The following is a 22,186-nucleotide window of genomic DNA, read 5'->3' as shown; positions in this document are numbered from 1 at the left end:
GCACCCCCACAACATGATGCTGCCACCTCCGTGCTTCACTGTTGGGATGGTGTTCTTTGGCTTGCAAGCCTCCCCCTTTTTTTCCCCAAACATAACTAATGGTCATTATGGCCAAACAGTTCAATTTTTGTTTCATCAGACCAGAGGACATTTGTCCAAAAAGAAGGATCTTTGTCCCCATGTGCAGTTGCAAACTGTAGTCTGGCTTTTTTATGGCAGTTTCGGAGCAGTGGCTTCTTCCTTGCTGATCGGCCTTTCAGGTTATGTTGATATAGGACTCGTTTTACTGTGGATATAGATACTTTTGTACCTGTTTCCTCCAGCATCTTCACAAGGTCCTTTGCTGTTGTTCTGGGATTGATTTACACTTTTCGCATAAAAGTACGTTCATCTCTAGGAGACAGAACGTGTCTCCTTCCTGAGCGGTATGATGGCTGCGTGGTCCCATGATGTTTATACTTGCGTACTATTGTTTGTACTGGTACCTTCAGGCATTTGGAAATTGCTCCCAAGGATGAACCAGAATTGTGGAGGTCTTGGCTGATTTCTTTAGATTTTACCATGATGTTATGCAAAGAGGCACTGAGTTTGAAGGTAGACCTTGAAATACATCCACAGGTACACCTCCAATTGACTCAAATTATGTAAATTAGCCTAATAGAAGCATCTAAAGCCATGACATATTTTTCTGGAATTTTCCAAGCTGTTTAAAGACAAAGTCAACTTAGTGTATGTAAACTTCTGACCCACTGGAATTGTGATACAGTGAATTATAAGTGAAATAATCTGTCTGTAAACAATTGTTGGAAAAATTACATGTGTCATGCACAAAGTAGATGTCCTAACCGACTTGCCAAAACTATAGTTTGTTAACAAGACATTTGTGGAGTGGTTGAAAAAATAGTTTTATTGACTCCAACATAGGTGTATGTAAACCTTTGACTTCAACTGTACATTACACATCCACCATGCTGTGTGTTAAGCAGCATTGAAGTTGTGATCAGGGGTGCTGAGGGGTTCGCTGGAGGTGAAAACGGGGATGTCTCCCTCGGCCAGGATGGGCTGTCGATCGCTCACAGAGATCCAGCAGATCAATACCGCCTGCTCTGAAATCGACCAGCACTGTCTGTGACACATACTTAAGTGGATTATTGTCTAATAGAAGAGACAGTATTATACTGCTATCATATTTTAAAATACAGTGACGCTCCATATAGCACTTCTGATATATGCTGTGGAAGGAACAAGTCAGAGCAAACTTTATAACAACAAGACCAGTAAAGACAAGTAAAACAGAGCAATGAAATGAACATTTTGAGTTTTTTTGGGCAATTGCAAATCAAGTTACATTATTTGCTTTCATAGAATGTGATGATGTGATATGTTGCAATGATGTAGTGTTTTATGATGTCATAACATGTTATGTCACAGCTATGAACATCAACGTGGGGGTGCGTACAGCCTCAGGTCTGCTGGACCAGTTCTATGAGAAACGACGCCTCCTCATCATTTCTGCTCCCACAGCTGCCAATCATTACTACAGGTTCCAAATGACTAATCTACAGGTGAGGGAGTAGGAGGGAAGGATGGAGGGAGGGAGAGGGAGGGGAGAAAGGCAGAGCGTGAGGAAAGAGAGAGACCGAGTGGGGGAGTAGGTCAAATTGTCTGTGGTTCTGCTGATGGGATGTATAGTTCCTCAGTTTCTGGTAAACAGAGAAAATGTCACCGCGCAGCATAAACAATGCCGGTGTGCTCTGTAAATTCAGGCTATTCTGGGTTTGGATGATTTTCTGCCTGTCAAAAGATATTAAAAGGGAGCAGCCTTTAAAAAGCGTGACCTTTAAAGTGTCAGGAAAGAGGTGACTCTTGTCATACGCGGTGAGTCATTACAACCTTGCCTTTAAAGGTCCAATGCAGCCAATTTCATCTCGTTATTAAATTCTTTATGGGAAACAATTAAGTACCTTACTGTGATTGTTTTCAATTAAAATGGTCTAAAAGAGCAAAGAGCAATTTCTAAAGAAAGAATAGTACTAGGACTGTCTGGGAGTGGTCTGAGTGGGGAAGGTAAAACTAGCTGTTAGCGAGAGGTTTGGAACTCTCTCTCTTATTGATCTATTAACTAATTTACCGCCTGGTGATGTCACCAAAACTCAATCTCATCAAAGTAGGCTGAAATTTCAGGCAGTCTTTTTAAACACCTCTTACACTACAAGGGCATTTTCACAATTTCACAGTATTATTCCAACTTCATAGTGTGGAAATATATATAAAACACAGGATAATCACGTTTTTTACTGCACTGGGCCTTTAACAGGTCAGGTGATGGATTCTGTGAACCTTGTTGACATTGAATTTGTATCTGAGTGCATTTTCATGTTCTGTGCTTGTATGTACAATGCTATTTGTGTGTTTTTGGTGTGGTTATAATGTAAATGTGTGTGTATTCCAGCATGCCCAGTGTGGTCTGGATCTCAGGCATGTGACGGTGATTGAGCTGGTCGGGATTTACCCGGCACAGATCGGCCGCATCAGCCACAGACTCATCCCCCCAGGGCTGGCTCTACAACTCCGGTACACACACACACATACACACACCGTCATCATCATTCATTACAAACCTATAACTCATTCTTCAGACCTACCATTGTGTGTTCAGCCTTGACCTGATGGAAGTGTTGATGTATGTTGCCTAGGTTACTGCTCCAGATCTCCCATAATAACTTCAACATGGTGATGATTGACAAGCAGGGGATGGACAAGGAGCGCTACACATACCCCATCACCTCAGCCCAGATCTTCACCACCATTGACACCTGGCAGGGACGCATGGATGAGATGGTGCTGCAGCAGGAGGCAGGCCACACCTGCCAGTAGTACAACATCTCAATGACACCCCTCACTAACACCCCCAACCCAGCACCATCTCCCCAAAAAAGCCCACTATTCCCAATTGTACTCAACGCACCCGATTTCCTTCACCCCATGGACAGTCCTTCTCACCCCCACAATATCCCTCCAAGTCCATAATTAAACCCTACCGTTGCTTAATATTACTTCCTGAACCCGACTCCCATCCTCCAGTTCCCCATAGCAGACCACAGCTAGTTAACGTATCCATCAATAAGTCATTGAACCCTCTATTTCCCACCAACTGAAAGTCATCACATTGAAGTTCCATTCTAATTATAAGGAGACAGGGGGTTCAATAGTCACTACTAAGTAGGAATCATTAGTATCGGAATGTCTGATTGGAGTTTGGAGCTGTGGAGCATTGGGCCAAGGCTAATTAGAATGGAAATATAACTCACTTTCATCACTGCATCCTACAGCAGTTAGAGGTCCTGGGCAGAGTGGGTCATCACAATCATATTGATTACTGTACTCGTCAGTCTTGTTTTTTGTTTGTTTTTTAAAGCTTGGACACATTTTACTATTATTATGATGTTTTGTATAATAACTATTTTCTTTTTTTAAGATATGAAACTGGAAAAATCCTTTAGCTGTTTTATATTTATGTTTCTCAATTCTGGTAGCAGTGTTTTAATTAGGACATTAATAATAAGCACTCGGGAATGTGTGTGTGTGTGTGTGATGTGACAGCCAGTGAGGCTGTTCCATCAGTACACTGCTGTTCGTTCCCTTTGATTTCACACAACCATGATTAAATAGCCCTCTTAAAAAGAGTGACCTCGTCCTTCTGTTGTTACAGTTAGAACCAGAACTATGTTTTACGACAGTCTAGTTTGTCTTTTGCAATGTAGTTTGTCTTTTGTAACGACATAAAAAGTTTTCTACTTTTACGCTCAGGAGAGATGGCTGCTGTGGGAATGCAAATACACACACGTGCACACACACACACACACTGACCCGGTCAGACACGCTCAGTTACATTCCGCACAGAAAGTCTGTTCTAAACATAGAGATCTGATCTGTGGTCTGATATGTGTGGTTTATTACTTCAAAATATTCTGATAACACATTGCAATCAAAAGAAGAGATGGATTCAGTCACATTCCAAAGTCAAATCAATCTAGTTTTGAAATGAGAGGACATTAAAACAGAGACCGTAACATGCTGTTAGACACGTCTAGTGTTTCTTCAGTAGCAGCAGGGTATTGCGCACAACTCATCTATACAGTAAATGCCATTTTAATAGTATCATTATTATTATGCACTTTTCAATGGTTGTTGAGCATAACAGAAACTTAGACAATGGCGAATGTGCAGACTTGTCATTCCACAGAAAGAATGGCACCACAGTAGGATATGACTGTATACAGAGACATAGTCTGCGGTCAAATGGTACCCTATTCCATTTCCATTTAGCAGACGCTCTTATCCAGAGTGACTTACAGGAGCAATTAGGGTTAAGTGCCTTGCTCAAGGGCACATGGACAGATTTTTCACCTCTGCAATTCGAACCAGCGACCTTTGATTACTGGCCCATTCCCTTTATAGTGCTCTACAAGTGCACTTTAAAGGGAAAAGGTTACCATTTGGGACGCATGCCAAGACAACGGAACCCTTTACGGGGGGATACTAGAAGTGTTATTACTCATCCAGGGAGGTTACAAGGACCGAGGGGTCACAGTGGCCTGAGTTACAGGGACAGACACTCTGACGGATGTGCTTTATTCAATGAGTCACAGACAGAGGGTGGACTGGACACTGACTCATCTCCTCAAGGCTCCTGGGGCAAAACGTTTCCAGTGTTGCAGATGGAACTGCCCTGACTCTATTCCACGTTTGACACAATACATTTTGATCAGCAATTTGGTGCTGATAGATCTCTGGTTAGATTTCCACCTTAATCTGTTTCCACACAAAGTTAGGTCCAAAAACGTCTGTTGATGAAGTGAGTATTGTTTGTGCTGTTCTACTCTTAAAATGTGCTTTATCAAGACAACAGTAAAACTATTGGTGTGTTCAGGATCAGTTACAATGCAATTGTGCAACAATTTGAAACAGGTGATTATCAGTTCAGAATGTTGCATAATACAATTATTGCATGAAACATCGCAGTCTTGAACATACCCTAATTGTCATTGTGCAGTATTCTATTGGAATGTTTAAATCTCCTCAGCAATGCAACAAACCCAAAGTGCCTTTGGAGTAGTTACCTTATGAGAGTAGGTAGAGGCTATCCTGAACCACTGATACAGGGTCAGATATGTTAACTTCCCACTAGTGGTTATAGTTAGGAGCAGGATAAGACAATCTGATCCTAGATCTGGGAATAAGGACAACTTCTAACTCGTGGTCTCATTACAGGGAGAGGAGAGTGTTGTAAATAAACTACAGAGACAAGGACAGGTTCCCCCACACACCCATAATGTATGTGCATAGTGGAAACCGGGAGTCAGATCAGATCATACAATGGCACATGCTTGTTCATTATGTTACATATATGTCATAATGTACAGCGGTATTAGTAGTTGTTGTTGTTGTTGTAGCAGTGCTTGGTCTTGGCTGGATGCTTTGGAGGGCAGGGTGTGTGTGTGTAAGGCATGACTGGTTGTCCACTTAACCAGGTAGAGGGCCACGAACCCCAGTGCAGGATCAGGGTGGCTCAGTGGTTAGGGTTCAAAGTTCAGGAAGTGGGGTGATGTCATCAGCTCTTTATTGCGGGGATAGAGCAAGGCCATGGAGCACTCTCAACCACTGTCCCTCTCTTTCTTTTGTTCATTTTATTTCCCTCTTTCTTAACTTCCACTTTTTCTCCCCTCTCTGATACCTTTCTCTGTTTCCCCTCTGTCTTTCCAACTGCCTCTCTCCTTTTTCTCCCCCCCGCCATGTCATGTGTTGTGCTTGCACATGCTGGACCTCAGCATCAGTGTACACTCCTGGGGGACCTCTGGGTTGTCAATCATGCGTTGCCATAGCCGCTGTTCCTCTCCGTATGAGTCCATCCAGTCCACCTGGTTCCCATAGCTCTGGTCTGGAGGGAGACAATAGGTCATCACTATCTGTTCCATACACTCCATATCCCTACAGCGTTATGTTGACTGAATATGCTACAAATCACCCTAAACCTCAGAGGAGAAAGAGAAAATAATTGAAAAGACAGACAGACCTGTCCCTCCGTTGAGTCGGACTCCCCCCAGGAAGACGTTGCTGGCCAGAGCCTCCTTGTCCCAGACGGTGAGCTCCAGACACACGTTGTTCAGGTCTCCGGCCTGCAGGCCACAGTAGGTAAAGGTGTGGTTCCACTGGGGGTTGACCGTGCGACGCAACACCGCCGTCTTGTGCTTGGTGGACTTACTGTTGTCAGGGAGCAGATACCTGAACAGATGGGGAGACAGGAAACAAGAAATACAAAACTGTCAGAGGAATATTTAACCTTTATTTAACTAGGCAAGTCAGTTAAGAACAAATTCTTATTTACAATGACGGCCTACCCCGGCCAAACCTGGATGACGCTGGGCCAATTGTGCGCCGCCCTATGGGACTCCCAATCACAGCTGGTTGCGCTACAGCCTGGAATCTAACCAGGGTCTGTAGTGACACCTCTAGCGCTGAGATGCAGTGCCTTAGACTGCTGCGCCACTCGAGACCCATTGAATAGGAAGAAGGTAGATAGTAGGTCCTAGAAATGTAGGCTGATGGAAATAAATGGGTCTCCACATGAAACTAAATGGGTGCACCCGTCTCACCCTTTCACAAAGGGGTCCGAGGTGCCTCCAGACTTGACAGCGGTCAGGTTCTTGGCCTCCTTGACCAGCAGCTCCACCATTCCTCCTTTGGGCAGCTTGATGCTGGTCTTCTTTCCTTTCAGAAAGCCTTTCTTCACTGAGAGGAGGAGAGGACGAAAGGGTTCCGTTTATCAACATCTTTAGTCAATTAGTTGAATCAGGTGTGTTAGTGCTGGGCTGGGGGCAGATAAAACAGAGGGGGTAATTGTGGAGTACCTTGGACCTGGTCCAGGGGTAGCATGAGGTTCCTCTCTGCAGGAATGTACTTAAGAACGACGGTTAGCTCCCCTTTATACTGGAGCGTGGAGTCCATTCTACTGTCCAGCTGCACATAGAACAAACATACTGTACTTACAGCATTTCCGACTTACATACAGTAGAAATCCACACATGTACGCTATTGTCCATCTAAACACAGAATACCTTGGGTTGCAGAGAGTACCACTCCTCCATTTTAGTGTCAAACTCCCAGGAGTCAAAGGTCAGCTCCACCTCCCCAAGGAAGCTGTTGTGACCGAAACGGTCGTGGTGCCACACAGACAGCTGCAATGTCCGTGTCTCCAACTGGGAGTGGCTGATCACATACTACACAGCACAGCACAGGTGAGAGAGACGGATGGAGAGTAGGACTGAGTACCAAAACGAATTTCCTGCCGATGCTCATACAGGAATAAAACACACACACCAGGGCCTTGATGAAGGCTGAAACACTAGGTATGGTGGTGTAGGTTAATGAAAGCTTCATTTCTTTAAATATGAACACCTGCTGACTGTCACTAGTATTGACACACACTCTTTCTTCAGGCATCGATACACATTCTCATGACCACAAAAACAAACTCATGACATTTTACTGTCTCCCAAGCTATACACATTTTCATACGTGCACACAAACACTTCCTTACCCTAAGGTTCTCATTGAACACAGGGTTGTTTGTGTTGGTCTTGATGCTGGTCTTCCTCTTGCTCTGGCGAGACTTGTCTGGGAGAAGGTAAGCCTTCACATAGCTGCCAATGGAAGGTACAGTCATTCAGCCACACTCCAGAGGAGGACATGTATGCAGGGATCCATATGATCACCCCAGGGCTTCACTAAGGTTACTCTATCATACCATGACTGTCGCAGTCATTGTGGGTCATGGTGAGTTCACACTTCAGTCATGGATTGGTTCAAGTTGAGCTGATGGTCAGTGACTGTGATAATGTAGTGTGTGTGTTTGTGTAAGCATACACTCTTTAGAAGAAAGGTTTCCAAAAGGGTTCTGTGGCTGTCCCCATAGGAGAACCTTTTTTGGTACCATGTAAGACCCCTTTTGGCTCTATTTGGTTCTATGTAGAACCATCTGTGGAAAGGAATCTACATGGAACCCAAAAGGGTTCTACTAGGAACCAAAAGGGTTCTACCTGGAACCAAAAGGGGTTCTTTAAAGGGTTCTCCTGTCGGGACAGTCAAAGAACCCATTTTTGGTTCTAGATAGCACCTTTTCTTCTTAGAGTGTAGGTTGTTCAGTGTGTGTGTGCCCTTACGCATCTGTGCGTTGCTTCCTCTCATCCCCGGTGGCCAGGTTGCGACACTCCTTCACCAGGACATTGAGAGCGCCTGTCTTATAGCTGTAGCTGATGTTCAACAGCAGCTCCCCACTCACATTGGCGTTGCCATAGTCACCAGTCTCACTGTACATACTCATCATACTGTTCAGACTGCTCTGTGAGGAGAAGAGAGGGGAAGAGGAGGGGAGAGGGGGCAAGAGAAGGGGAGAAAGGGTATAGAATAGAGAAGATGGGTAGTGAGAGAGCAAGTGGGGGTACGAGACAGCAAAATGAGTAAAATAGTGTAATAGAAGGGGGAGATGGGAGAGGAAAAGAACAGAATGGAGAAAAGAGAAGTAGATGATTGGGGTAGAGAATCAGAACAGATGAAGAGGAGAGTCAGAGCAGGAGGACATTTTAAAAAGAAGTAGAGGGAAAAGGAGGAGAGAGTAAGACAGATGTCGGCCTAGATAGCCTTTAGTCTTTCTGAAGGTAAAAATGCAGAATGGACAGATTGCGTCATTTGATGTGTGATGTATCTGGCAGGTGAATGTAATATCCTTATGATGATCTAATTTATGTCATAGGATGAGCCCGTATGAGTGGCAGCGATTGGAGCAGAGCGGCACAGCTTGGTGGAAATATATTCACAATAAGTGTGGCGCACACATGCAAGCATGCACACGCAAGGAGGCAAGGACTCACAGTCTCTGCGTCCGAGTCGCCAGGGAGACTGAGGTAGCCCCATTTCTTCTCTGAGCCAGGAGTAGAAGACTAGCAGCCAGAGGAAGAATAGACCCAGAGCCAGCAGTGGGAGGAGGAGACAGAGAGAGGAGGGAAGAGAGGTGATACATGTGAAAGTGTAAATAGGACAGAGACAAGGGGAAAGAACCTAAGTACAAGAGCAGAAACTCCAGACACCCCATCACCAGATGCTGTGACAAAACAGAATCTAGCAGGGTTGCCATGGTGTTTATCAGATGAAGTAGGAACTGATTTGATCTCCTCCGGGGATAACATGAATAAACAGGGATGGACAAAGCAGGCTGACAACACCAGTAAATATCAAAGGCTTGGCCCAAAGGAACAGGTCCAGGTGGAGCAGTGGATACAATGAGAAGCAGCCTTTCTGGGCCTCAGTTATGATTTATCTATTTAACTAGGCAAGTCAGTTAAGAACATATTCTTATTCACAATGACAGCCTACCCCGGGCAATGCTGGGACAATTGTGCACAGCCCTATGGAACTCCCAATCACAGCCCGAAGTGATGCAGCCTGGATTTGAACCAGGGACTACAGTGACACCACTTGCACTGAGATGCAGTGCCTTAGACCACAGCGCCATTTCAGGCATACATGAACATTATAGAAATAATAGATATGTAGATATCTATTTTGTGTGTGTATGTGTGTGTGTTTCCCTCATCCACCCCTATCCATCCCTAGTACAGCCATCAAACATTGTGTTCTATTCATACATTATTTTCAAGTGGGGAGATTCACAGAAGCCAGTCACCATTCATCTGAATAATCTCCTTAATCATGGCTCTCCACCTCTGCTGTTATTGAGAGCAGATCCCACTGCTGGGGTGAAATCATAAATGTCAGACAGGCAGGGGATGCGTGTCTCTTGTTAACATAGCAATGTCTCAGAATAACACTGAGGGGGTTTCAGTGGCGTAAATACGTAGATAAGCCAGCAATGACAGTACATAGCTAATTGGTTAGTGTAACCTAGTGTTGATTTTTCAGTGTAACATTTATTGTGTCGATTCAGGTGTTAAATGAACTCTGTTATTGTTACAGTAACACTTATTGGTGTAAAAGAACCCCAGTGTTGGTGTTAATAAGCAGTGTTAAACCAAATCTGGTTTACTTCAAATATCATCCAGTTTCATGAAAAACATTTTGATTGTGCATGACCTTCAACACTGAAAAGTGTGGACCTGTATAGACACTGGACCAGTATCCCGGTGGCAAAATGTGTTATGAGAAAATAAATATAAATGTTGTGAAGCCAGGCATACATACACTACCGGTCCAAAGTTTTAGAACATTACTCGTTCAAGGGTTTTTATTTTTACGATTTTATACATTGTAGATTAGTAATGAAGACATCAAAACTATGAAATAACACATATGGAATCATGTAGTTAACCAAGCAAGTGTTAAACTTGATGAGAGCTTAGCAAACTCTTGGCTTTCTCTCAAACAGCTTCACCTGGAATGCTTTTCCAACAGTCCTGAAGGAGCACTTGTTGGCTCTATTTCCTTCACTCTGCGGTCCGACTCATCCCAAATCATCTCAATTTGGTTGAGGTCGGGGGATTGTGGAGGCCAGGTCATCTGACGCAGCACTCCAACACTCTCCTTCTTGGTCAAATAGCTCGTACACAGCCTGGAGGTGTGTTGGTTCATTGTCCTGATGAAAAGCAAATAATAGTCCCACTAACCAGATGGGATGCATATTGCTGGGATAGCCATGCTGGTTGTAACCTTTATTTAACTAGGCAAGTCAGTTAAGAACAAATTCTTATTTACAATGACAGCCTACTGGGGAACAGTGGGTTAACTGCATTGTTCAGGAGCAGAACGACAGGGATTCAATCCAGCAACCTTTTGGTTATTGGCCCAACGCTCTAATCAATGGGCTACCTTGAATTCTAAATCAATCACAGCAAAGCACCCCCACATCATAACACCTCCTCCTCCATGCTTTACGGTGGGAAATACACATGCGGAGATCAACCGTTCAACTATTCTGCGTCTCACAAAGACACAGCGGTTGGAACCAAAAATCTCACATTTGGACTCCAGATCAGAGGACAGATTTTCACTCATCAGATTGTCCCACTAAGCGCAAACCAGATGGGATAGCGTATCGCTGCAGAATGCTGTGGTAGCCATACTGGTTAAGTGTGCCTTGAATTCTAAATAAATCACAGACAGTGTCACCAGCAAAGCACCATCACACCTCCTCCATGCTTCACGGTGGGAACCACACATGCAGAGATCATCTGTTCACCTACTCTGCATCACACAAAGACATGGTGCTTGCAACCAAAAATCTCCAATTTGGAGTCATCAGACCAAAGGATAGATTTCCACCTAATGTCCATTACTCGTGTTTCTTGGCCCAAGCAAGTCTCTTCTTCTCATAGGTGTCCTTTAGTAGTGGTTTCTTTGCAGCAAGTCGACCATGAAGACCTGATTCACTCAGTCTTCTCTGAACAGTTGATGTTGAAATGTGTCTGTTACTTAAACTCTGAAGCATTTACTTGGGCTGCAATTTCTGAGGCTGGTAACTCTAATGAACTTCTCCTCTGCAGCAGAGGTATCTCGGGGTCTTCAATTCCTGTGCCGGTCCTCATGAGAGACAGTTTCATCATAGTGCTTGATGGTTTTTGCGACTGCACTTGAAGAAACTTTCAAAGTTCTTGAAATGTTCCATATGGACTGACCTTCATGTCTTAAAGTAATAATGGACTGTCGTTTCTCTTTGCTTATTTGAGCTGTTCTTGCCATAAATATGGACTTGGTCTTTTACGGAATGGAGCGATCTTCTGTATACCCCTTTACCTTGTCACAACACAACTGATTGGTTAAAATGCATTAAGAAGGAAATCAATTCCACAAATTAACTTTTAAGAAGGTACACCTGTTAATTGAAATACATTATACAAGCTGGTTGAGAGAATGCCAAGAGTGTGCAAAGCTGTCATCAAGGCAAAGGGTGGCTATTTGAGGAATGACTCTCAAATTTGATTTGGTTAACACTTTTCTTTGGTTATGACATGATTCCATATGTGTTATTTCATAGTTTTGTATTCACTATTATTGTACAATGTAGAAATGTGTCAAAATAAAGAAAAACCCTTGAAAGAGTAGGTGTTCTAAAACGTTCGGCCGGTAGTGTACATATGCTATACATACAGTATATATATATATATATCATTAGACTAATGGCTCCAACAATGGCTCCAACAAGTGCTGTATCTTTATGTGAGCTCTGCTGTGAAGTGTGTTTGTGACACTGCTCTGCTCCCTTGGGCCACTGGCCCTTTGACACTGTTCACACTCATCCCTCTTCTTGGGCCCTTTCTGTGTGTGTGTGTGTGTGTGTGTGTGTGTGTGTGTGTGTGTGTGTGTGTGTGTGTGTGTGTGTGTGTGTGTGTGTGTGTGTGTGTGTGTGTGTGTGTGTGTGTGTGTGTGTGTGTGTGTGTGTGTGTGTGTGTGTGTGTGTGTGTGTGTGTGTGTGTGTGTGTGTGTGTGTGTGTGTGTGTGTGTTTGCCAGAGAAGGACAGAGTAATTGTTTTGAGTGTTGTGTGTTAGTGATACCGCAGGGTATTACCGTGGACAAAGTGTTGCTCATGCGTCGGCTGGTGGCCTTGCTGTGTGCCGACATCAGAGCATCGATGTCCTCGTCTTTCTCAGCATTATTAAACTCCTGTGGAACACATAAACTATCAGAGGAGACATCAGCCCATTAAATCTCCATGTACCTTCTCAGTAAGGAGGCCACACAGTGTCAACCTATCGTATCAGTCTGTTTCCAGTGGCAACTTTAAATTCAATCAGACAGGTCAGGACAGAGTGTGTTAATTAGATGACCCACTCATTGCACATGCTGTCTTTGAGATCTTTGCAAGTGTGTGTGTGCGCGTGCGTGTGTGTCCATGCATGTGTGTGAGTGTGTGTCCGTGCACGTGTGTGAGTGTGTGTACTCACACGTGTAAACAGATCAGACCGTTTATTGAAATGCACACTTACAGTAAATACAGAGGAGTAGTGACCCTAAGCCAGTGGTTAAAATCTTTACCTGCTTCACCACACAGCCTTCAGCCCTGCTCCCAAGCCCTGCTACTGAGCAGGTGTTGATGTGAGCCTACACTCACTAATTAACTCCTAACTGGGCTCCTTATTGAAGCTCATATCTCATTCATGCAGTTGTGTTAATTAGACAGACTTGATATGGATAGGATGTATAGATTAGAGCAGGGTTTTCCAAACCCCCCTAGGTGCACGTTTTGGTTTTTGCACTAGCAAAACAACAAACTCATCGTCAAGATTTGATTATTTTAATCAGCTGTGTAGCGCTAGGGCAAAACCCAAAATGTGCACCCAGGGGGTGGATGAGAGGACGTCTGGATTAGAGGACGTCTGGATTAGAGGACGTCCACTGTACTGTGCTGTGCACTTTCTGTACGGAGCAAGTTCTCCAGTGTTAAATCAACACTGTGAGGATTAAATGTAACACTGGTCCAGTGTTTATACGGGTTCACACCTTTGATTGTTAAATTACCTCTGTGCTTAGTTCAATGTTAGACTACACTAAGTATTAGACTACACTTTGTCAGTGTTCGGGAATTAACACTTTCAGTGTTATGCGATAGCACCTCATATAGTATTTTAACACTAGGAAGTATGTACAGTTTGCAACAATGGTGTTATTGCATAACACTGAATATGTTAATTCCCTAACACTGACAAATTATAACAGCGTCAGCAATAAGCACAGTGTTAATTTAACCCTCAAACATGTGGGCTCGTATAGACACTGGCCCAGTGTTACATTTAACACTGTCAGAGTCAAAGATAAAATATTCCCTGTTTAGAGCGTTCTCGATTTATTCTTACTTTTTTTCCCCTATGTTTACTGAAACCGGTCATATTCAGCGAGTGTTGCGCTTTCCTAAATTCATCAGTTACTCTGCACTCTGGCACACAGACGAGAGTGTTCTGAAATCAGAGTAGACAGCCAGAGTGAATTTGTGAACGCAAGAGATATGCTAACTGGACAAAAGTCGTTCAAGTGCTTGCTAGCTAACCAAAATCAACTTTATAAGAGATTTTATTAATATAGGTTACATTTGACTCAACATTCTGTAACACTAAGACATTGTTGGCGGAACAGACTGATGCAGTTCAGTGCAGGATTAACATAATTCACCAATACATTTCTTGGTAGTTAAAAAAATATTGCTTCTAGGTGGTAAATAACAGCTAGCCTGGGACATTGTTTTCTGCCTCCATTGGGGATGCACTGTTTCAGTTTCAATGATTCAATATTTTGGACAAAAACGGATGAATGTAACTAAGGCTGGCAATGTCAACACAATCAAACTAGCAAGGACAATGATCACAAATCAGCCATAACACGGCTAATAGGCTAGCATATCTATTTATGTATAAAGCTAAAAACAGATAGCTAGCTAGCTGCTAAGAGGATGTCATGTCATTGGAGAAGTGGGTGAAGGACTGACTTTTCCCCCTCATATTGTTTTTCGGTGGCTATATACAGCTTGAGATGCAGGTCTCATTTGGTTAGCTTGAATGCTGAATATGACCGGTTTCAATAAATGTAGGTAAAGAAAGTAATAGTTCATCACGAATGCTTTAGATAACATGTAACAGCCTAGGGCGATTCTAAAATGGTCATAGTGAGGTGTTCTCTCATTTGTGTCTGGAAGCACACTGCATGGCTAAAAGTATGTGACAATTGTTCGTCGAACATCTCATTCCAAAATCATTAGCATTAATATGGAGCTGGTCCCCTCTTTGCTGCTATAACAGCCTCCACTCTTCTGGAAAGGCTAGAACATGTTAGAACATTGCTGCGGGGACTTGCTGCCATTCAGCCACAAGAGCATTAATGAGGTCGGGCACTGTTGGGCGATTAGGCCTGGCTCGCAGTCGGCGTTCCAACTCATCCCAAAGATGTTCGATGGGGTTGAGGTCAGGGCTCTGTAGAGGCCAGTCATGTTCTTCCACACCAATCTTGACCATCCATTTCTGTATGGACCTCACTTTGTGCACGGAGGCATTGTCATGTTGAAACAGGAAAGGGCCGTCCCCAAACTGTTGGCACAAAGTTGAAAGCACAGAATCGTCTAGAATATCATTGTATGATGTAGCATTAATATTTCTCTTCACTGGAACTAAGGGGCCTAGCCCGAACCATGAAAAACAGCCCCAGACCATTATTCCTCCTCCACTAAACTCTACAGTTGGCACAATGCATTCGGGCAGGTAGTGTTCTCCTGGCATCCGCCAAACCCAGATTTGTCCATCGGAGTGCCAGATGGTGAAGAGTGATTCATCACTCCAGAGAACGTGTTTCCACTGCTCCAGAGTTCAATGGCAGCGAGCTTTACACCACTCCAGCCGACGCTTGGCATTGCGCAAGGTGATCCTAGGCTTGTGTGTGGCTGTTCGGCCTTGGAAACCCATTTCATGAAGCTCCCAACAAACAGTTCTTGTGCTGTCATTGCTTCCAGAAGCAGTTTGGAACTCAGTAGTGAGTGATGCAACCGAGGACAGACAATTTTTACGCACTACGCGTTGCAGCACTCGGCGGTCCCGTTCTCCGAGCTTGTGTGGCTTAGCACTTCATGGCTGAGCCGTTGTTGCTGCTAGACATTTCCACTTCACACTAACAGCACTTACAGTTCACCAGGGCAGCCCTAGCAGGGCAAAAATTTGACAAACTGACTTGTTGGAAAGGTGGCATCCTATGACGGTGCCACCTTGAAAGTCACAGCTCTTCAGTAAGGCCATTCTACTGCCAATGTTTGTCTATGGAGATGCATGGCTATGTGCTCGATTTTATACACCTGTCATCAACGGGTGTGTCTGACATAGCCGAATCCACTAATTTGAAGTGGTGTCCACATACTTTTGTGCATATAGTGTACCACGGCTGTCAGCCAATCAGCATTCAGGGCTTGAACCACCCAGTTTATAATCCTCATTATACAACGGGTGGGTCTAATCCTGGATGTTGATTGGTTAAAACCGCATTCCAGCCAGTATCTATTCCACAAGTTACCACAGGCTAAATCTATTACATTGAAATGGCTATTTACTCTTTTCCATCTTATATATATATATATAGTGGGGCAAAAAAGTATTTAGTCAGCCACCAATTGTGCAAGTTCTCGCACTTAAAAAGATGAGAGAGGCGTGTGGAAAATAAGTATTTGGTCAATAACAAAAGTTTATCTCAATACTTTGTTATATACTCTTTGTTGGCAATGACAGAGGTCAAGCGTTTTCTGTAAGTCTTCACAAGGTTTTCACACACACTTGCTGGTATTTTGGCCCATTCCTCCATGCAGATCTCCTCTAGATCAGTGATGTTTTGGGGCTGTTGCTGGGCAACACAGACTTTCAACTCCCTCCAAAGATTTTCTATGAGGTTGAGATCTGGAGACTGGCTAGTCCACTCCAGGACCTTGAAATGCTTCTTACGAAGCCACTCCTTCGTTGCCCGGGCGGTGTGTTTGGGATCATTGTCATGCTGAAAGACCCAGCCATGTTTCATCTTCAATGCCCTTGCTGATGGAAGGAGGTTTTCACTTAAAATCTCACGATACATGGCCCCATTCATTCTTTCCTTTACACGGATCAGTCATCCTGGTCCCTTTGCAGAAAAACAGCCCCAAAGCATTATGTTTCCACCCCCATGCATCACAGTAGGTATGGTGTTCAGACGGGCCTGGACATGTACTGGCTTAAGCAGGGGGACACATCTGGCACTGCAGGATTTGAATCCCTGGCGATGTAGTGTGTTACTGATGGTATGCTTTGTTACTTTGGTCCCAGCTCTCTGCAGGTCATTCACTAGGTCCCTCTGTGTGGTTCTGGGATTTTTGCTCACCGTTCTTGTGATCATTTTGACCCCCCGGGGTGAGATCTTGCGTGGAGCCCCAGATCGAGGGAGATTATCAGTTGTCTTGTATGTCTTCCATTTCCTAATAATTGCTCCCACAGTTAATTTCCTCAAACCAAGCTGCTTACCTATTGCAGATTCAATCTTCCCAGCCTGGTGCAGGTCTACAATTTTGTTTCTGGTGTCCTTTGACAGCTCTTTGGTCTTGGCCATAGTGGAGTTTGGAGTGTGACTGTTTGAGGTTGTGGACAGGTGCTTTTATACTGATAACAAGGTCAAACAGGTGCCATTAATACAGGTAACGAGTGGAGGACAGAGGAGCCTCTTAAAGAAGAAGATACAGGTCTGTGAGAGCCAGAAATCTTGCTTGTTTGTAGGTGACCAAATACTTATTTTACACCATAATTTGCAAATTAATTCATTAAAAATCCTACAATGTACTTTTCTGGATTTTTTTTCTCATTTTGTCTGTCATGGTTGAAGTGTACCTATGATGAAAATTACAGGACTCTCTCATCTTTTTAAGTGGGAGAACTTGCACAAATGGTGGCTGACTAAATACATTTTTGCCCCACTGTATATTGTAGCTCTGAATCCATGATATAGCAGAGGTTGAAAAGCCATAAAACATACATTTTCTCAACAACAGGTTATGGTCAATAATATCAAGGCTGCACTGTACTAACAGTACAGCTCCCACAATATTATTTTATCAATTTATTTCAACCAATCATCAGTCAGTCAGTTTGTTTACAGAGAAATAGCATTGTATTAGGTCAAACACGTTTTTTTCAACAGTTTTCTAAGAGCTGGCAGCAAGCTGATTGGTCTGCTGTTAGAACCAGTAAAGGCCGCTTTACCACTCTTGGACAAAATAACTTTGGCTTCCCTCCAGGCCTGAGGACACATACCTTCCTCTAGACTCAGATTAAAGATATGTCTGTCTGTCTGTCTGTCTGTCTGTCTGTCTGTCTGTCTGTCTGTCTGTCTGTCTGTCTGTCTGTCTGTCTGTCTGTCTGTCTGTCTGTCTGTCTGTCTGTCTGTCTGTCTGTCTGTCTGTCTGTCTGTCTGTCTGTCTGCCTGCCTGCCTGCCTGCCTGCCTGCCTGCCTGCCTGCCTGCCTGTCTGTCTGTCTGTCTGTCTGTCTGTCTGTCTGTCTGTCTGTCTGTCTGTCTGTCTGTCTGTCTGTCTGTACCGGTTCATTGAGCCCAGGGACAGAGTGGCTCCTTAGACTGAGGGCCTCATCACTGGCAGAACCAGGAACAGACAGGTCCACCTCAGAACGACTACGATCTAGAGAGAGAGAGAGATGAGAGGAGGGAGTGACAAGGTATTACCTTCCCACAGCCACACATAGAAACAGTTCTCCTCAGTACTGTCACAGCCATGCTTAATGACACTAATTGGAGTTGTTATGAAATGCTAATATGTGACAGAGCGCCATATGCTGCTACAACAGCCAGCTGTTACTGGGTGAGATGAGAAAGGTGTCTGAGTAGAGAAAGGGAGGAGAGAGGAAACGTAGAGAGGGAGACAATGAGAAACAAGAAGAGGAGAGTGTGTGTGAGCGTAAAAGAGCAATCGAGGGAGAAAAAGAGGAAGAGAGGAGAGAGAGAGAGATAGAAAGAGAGGAGTGAGAGAGCGAGAGAAAGAGGAAGAGAGGAGTGCGAGAGAGAGAGAGAGAGAGAGAGAGAGAGAGAGAGAGAGAGAGTGAGAGCAACATAAAAGTGCTATACAACCCACCCTGACGATTGAAGGACTTGGCTCCAAAGCTCCCAATCTAATAGAACACCTCCTAACCTTCTGAAACACCTCCATAAAAACTATGATATTAAAGGCTTCATCTTCATCTTCTTCATGCTCCCCTATCAGATTAAATCTCAGGAAACAAGTAATTGAATTTGTTATCTGGGGTTTGTGAAACAGAGAGATTCCTGTCTCTCTCTATAGGTGTTCACATACACACATGGTGGAGGACTGTGTTGTCATGATGATACCTGAAGACACGGAGGCCCTGGAGACAGCGATGGTGGGGGTGGCGGTGCCAGGCTCCATCCTGCCATGCCTGGTGACGGTTTCGGCCATCTTGTCAAACACGCTGTCGCTGGAGTGGAAACTAGCCACGCTCTCTGCTCCGTCCGGCTACACACACATATACAGACACACACACAGAGGTGTGTTAAAAATCACATATTATATGAGCGTGTTTGTGTTTATTTAACCTATATTTAACTAGGCAATTCAGTTAAGAACCAATTCTTATTTATAATGACGGTCTACCCTGGCCAAACCCTAACCCGGAAGACACTGGGCCAATTGCGCTCCGCCCTATGGGACTCCCAATCATGGCCGGTTGTGATACAGCCTGGAACCAAACCAGGGTCTGTAGTGATGCCTCTAGCACTGAGACGCAGTGCCTTAGACCGCTGCACCACTCGGGAGCCTATGAGACCATGAAACTGTGTTATTGTGTGTATTTGTTGGGTTGCTGACCCTGACCCTCCTGGTCTTGCTGCTGGGTGTAGGGGACCTGTCCCTCTCCAGGGTTTGGGAGCACAGGTTGTTGGGTACAGCAGGGAACCCTAAGGTCTCCAGAGCCACAGCACTGCCCCTGAGGAAAACACAGAATACAAACCGTCACATTACACATCATACACACTGGAATAACACACATTAGATTCTGATGATTCGGGTTATGTTTTGATCAGGGTGTGAACATAAAGCAAAGGTTTGGGTTTGGCTTATGGCTAGGGCTGTGGCTGTGGCGGTCACAACATTTTGTTAGCCGGTGATTGTCAAGCAAATAACTTTTGGTCTCATGGTAATTGTCTGTTAATTAACATAAACATATTTAGCATCTCCTGGCTTCCATACATAGCCTACAAGCCACTGATGCAGACCTTTGGAACATCTATTTAAAAAGTCTAATAAATCCATAAAATATAGCCCACACCTTCACAATAAATCCATTATTTATTTTAGACAGGCTCTGTTCTAGGCCCTCTCCTATTCTCGCTATACACCAAGTCACTTGGCTCTGTCATAACCTCACATGGTCTCTCCTATCATTGCTATGCAGACGACACACAATTAATCTTCTCCTTTCCCCCTTCTGATGACCAGGTGGCGAATCGCATCTCTGCATGTCTGGCAGACATATCAGTGTGGATGATGGATCACCACCTCAAGCTGAACCTCGGCAAGACGGAGCTGCTCTTCCTCCCGGGGAAGGACTGCCCGTTCCATTATCTCGCCATCACGGTTGACAACTCCATTGTGTCCTCCTCCCAGAGCGCTAAGAACCTTGGCGTGATCCTGGACAACACCCTGTCGTTCTCAACTAAAATCAAGGCGGTGGCCCGTTCCTGTAGGTTCATGCTCTACAACATCCGCAGAGTACGACCCTGCCTCACACAGAAAGCGGCGCAGGTCCTAATCCAGGCACTTCTCATCTCCTGTCTGGATTACTGCAACTCGCTGTTGGCTGGGCTCCCTGCCTGTGCCATTAAACCCCTACAACTCATCCAGAACGCCGCAGCCCGTCTGGTGTTCAACCTTCCCAAGTTCTCTCACGTCACCCCGCTCCTCCGCTCTCTCCACTGGCTTCCAGTTGAAGCTCGCATCCGCTACAATACCATGGTGCTTGCCTACGGAGCTGTGAGGGGAACGGCACCTCAGTACCTCCAGGCTCTGATCAGGCCCTACACCCAAACAAGGGCACTGCGTTCATCCACCTCTGGCCTGCTCGCCTCCCTACCACTGAGGAAGTACAGCTCCCGCTCAGCCCAGTCAAAACTGTTCGCTGCTCTGGCCCCCCAATGGTGGAACAAACTCCCTCACGATGCCAGGACAGCGGAGTCAATCACCACCTTCCGGAGACACCTGAAACCCCACCTCTTTAAGGAATACCTAGGATAGGATAAGTAATCCTTCTCACCCCCCCCCTTTAAGATTTAGATGCACTATTGTAAAGTGACTGTTCCACTGGATGTCATAAGGTGAATGCACCAATTTGTAAGTCACTCTGGATAAGAGCGTCTGCTAAATGACTTAAATGTAAATGTAAATGTAAAGAAGCATGATATGAATAAAATGTAGTCTCTTTCAGAAGAACAGAATAGCATACTGAGTTGTCCTTATGTTAGGTACTGATCTGGCTATGCCAAATGGCTGTGGGCTACACTAGTTCATTTAGTAGACAAGATTTGCTTAGAATTCTGTGGCATTATTTTATATGATTTCATAGTATGAAGAATACAATTGAACAAACCTGAATAAAATAGAAAGTATATTTTCTCCAAATAATATGAGGAATGTGCACATTCTGTGTTGAGCAATTAAGAAATAGGTGCTCCTATATGCTTAATTTAAAGGTAATGTAACTTTAGTTGTTCTACAAACTTGGGCTATATGTTTTGATTTTAGTACATTGTAAGGCTGCATGATGTGACTAATGATGATTTGAAAAAAAATAGCTTAAAAGGCATGAGTTCTGCTTAGTTTTTTTGCACAGGCTGTCATTCACAATTTGAGAAGCAGTTGATTATGCCTGAAATTTACCAACGGCATCCCCTTTGTGTGGCCGTAATAAACCCTAAAAAAAATCAATGCCTTTGGCAGCCAACCTCCCTAAAAGAAAATCCATGCCTTTGGCAGCCAACCTCCCTAAAAGAAAATCCATGCCTTTGGCAGCCAACCTCCCTAAAAGAAAATCCATGCCTTTGGCAGCCAACCTCCCTAAAAGAAAATCCATGCCTTTGGCAGCCAACCTCCCTAAAAGAAAATCCATGCCTTTAGCAGCCAACCTCCCTAAAAGAAAATCCATGCCTTTGGCAGCCAACCTCCCTGAGTGCTGTGTGATCCAAAGCACCGCTCACTCACAGGCTATAAGTGAAGACAGACACATCAGGGACGCAAATGCGCGCGCCAATATCCAATTCCGAGGTGCATATTGAAGATCTGACCACATTCACTTTGTCAGTCATCAAGATGAGTAGGCCTAATGAACAGCAAGAGCACTAGCCTATGTCAATCTACTATCCCCCATAGTACAACAGTTGACCTATTCTATTCTGTGCGAGAAATAAATATTCCAAACATAGTCTGGGACAACTGTGGGATGCGATCGATCCCAAATGAATACAACCACTAGCATCAAAAAATATTTTACACAATGAAGCTGACGCAACAGATCAGAACATAGCTTAAAATGTTGATAAACTATTCGGTTATTTCTTCAAGTTATACACGCACCAATGAGCGCACGGCATTAGGCAATAAGCGTGAATGT

At 44.2% G+C, this 22,186-nt stretch overlaps 2 protein-coding genes across 6 annotated transcripts in view; one reads left to right on the top strand and one right to left on the bottom strand.

Moving 5' to 3' along the window:
* Nucleotides 1–3,686, top strand: part of LOC124045378 (sushi-repeat-containing protein SRPX-like) — a 38,050-nt gene extending 34,364 nt beyond the window's left edge. For all 3 annotated transcript variants that reach the window (XM_046364690.1, XM_046364684.1, XM_046364677.1), the window contains 3 exons: nt 1,432–1,565; nt 2,453–2,574; nt 2,697–3,686. In XM_046364690.1, coding sequence (XP_046220646.1) covers nt 1,432–1,565; nt 2,453–2,574; nt 2,697–2,877 — 437 coding nt within the window. In that variant the 3' untranslated portion in view covers nt 2,878–3,686. The remainder of the gene's footprint in view (nt 1–1,431; nt 1,566–2,452; nt 2,575–2,696) is intronic.
* A 257-nt stretch (nt 3,687–3,943) lies between these two features.
* Nucleotides 3,944–22,186, bottom strand: part of LOC124045290 (synaptotagmin-like protein 5) — a 66,697-nt gene continuing 48,454 nt past the window's right edge. The window contains exons 6-17 of one of the 3 annotated variants that reach the window (XM_046364586.1): nt 19,390–19,507; nt 18,894–19,038; nt 18,092–18,189; nt 12,578–12,673; nt 8,931–8,999; nt 8,223–8,401; nt 7,601–7,703; nt 7,119–7,280; nt 6,912–7,020; nt 6,657–6,792; nt 6,077–6,285; nt 3,944–5,941 (exon numbers count right to left, since the gene is read on the bottom strand). In XM_046364586.1, the coding sequence (XP_046220542.1) occupies nt 5,799–5,941; nt 6,077–6,285; nt 6,657–6,792; nt 6,912–7,020; nt 7,119–7,280; nt 7,601–7,703; nt 8,223–8,401; nt 8,931–8,999; nt 12,578–12,673; nt 18,092–18,189; nt 18,894–19,038; nt 19,390–19,507 (1,567 nt within the window). In that variant the 3' untranslated portion in view covers nt 3,944–5,798. The remainder of the gene's footprint in view (nt 5,942–6,076; nt 6,286–6,656; nt 6,793–6,911; nt 7,021–7,118; nt 7,281–7,600; nt 7,704–8,222; nt 8,402–8,930; nt 9,000–12,577; nt 12,674–18,091; nt 18,190–18,893; nt 19,039–19,389; nt 19,508–22,186) is intronic. The other 2 variants (XM_046364593.1, XM_046364597.1) reach the window with 2 other exon arrangements.

The sequence above is a fragment of the Oncorhynchus gorbuscha genome, linkage group LG01 (assembly GCF_021184085.1).
Source record: "Oncorhynchus gorbuscha isolate QuinsamMale2020 ecotype Even-year linkage group LG01, OgorEven_v1.0, whole genome shotgun sequence".
In the NCBI taxonomy this organism is placed as follows: Eukaryota; Metazoa; Chordata; class Actinopteri; order Salmoniformes; family Salmonidae; genus Oncorhynchus; species Oncorhynchus gorbuscha.
This window is presented reverse-complemented; position numbering and strand designations above follow the sequence as displayed.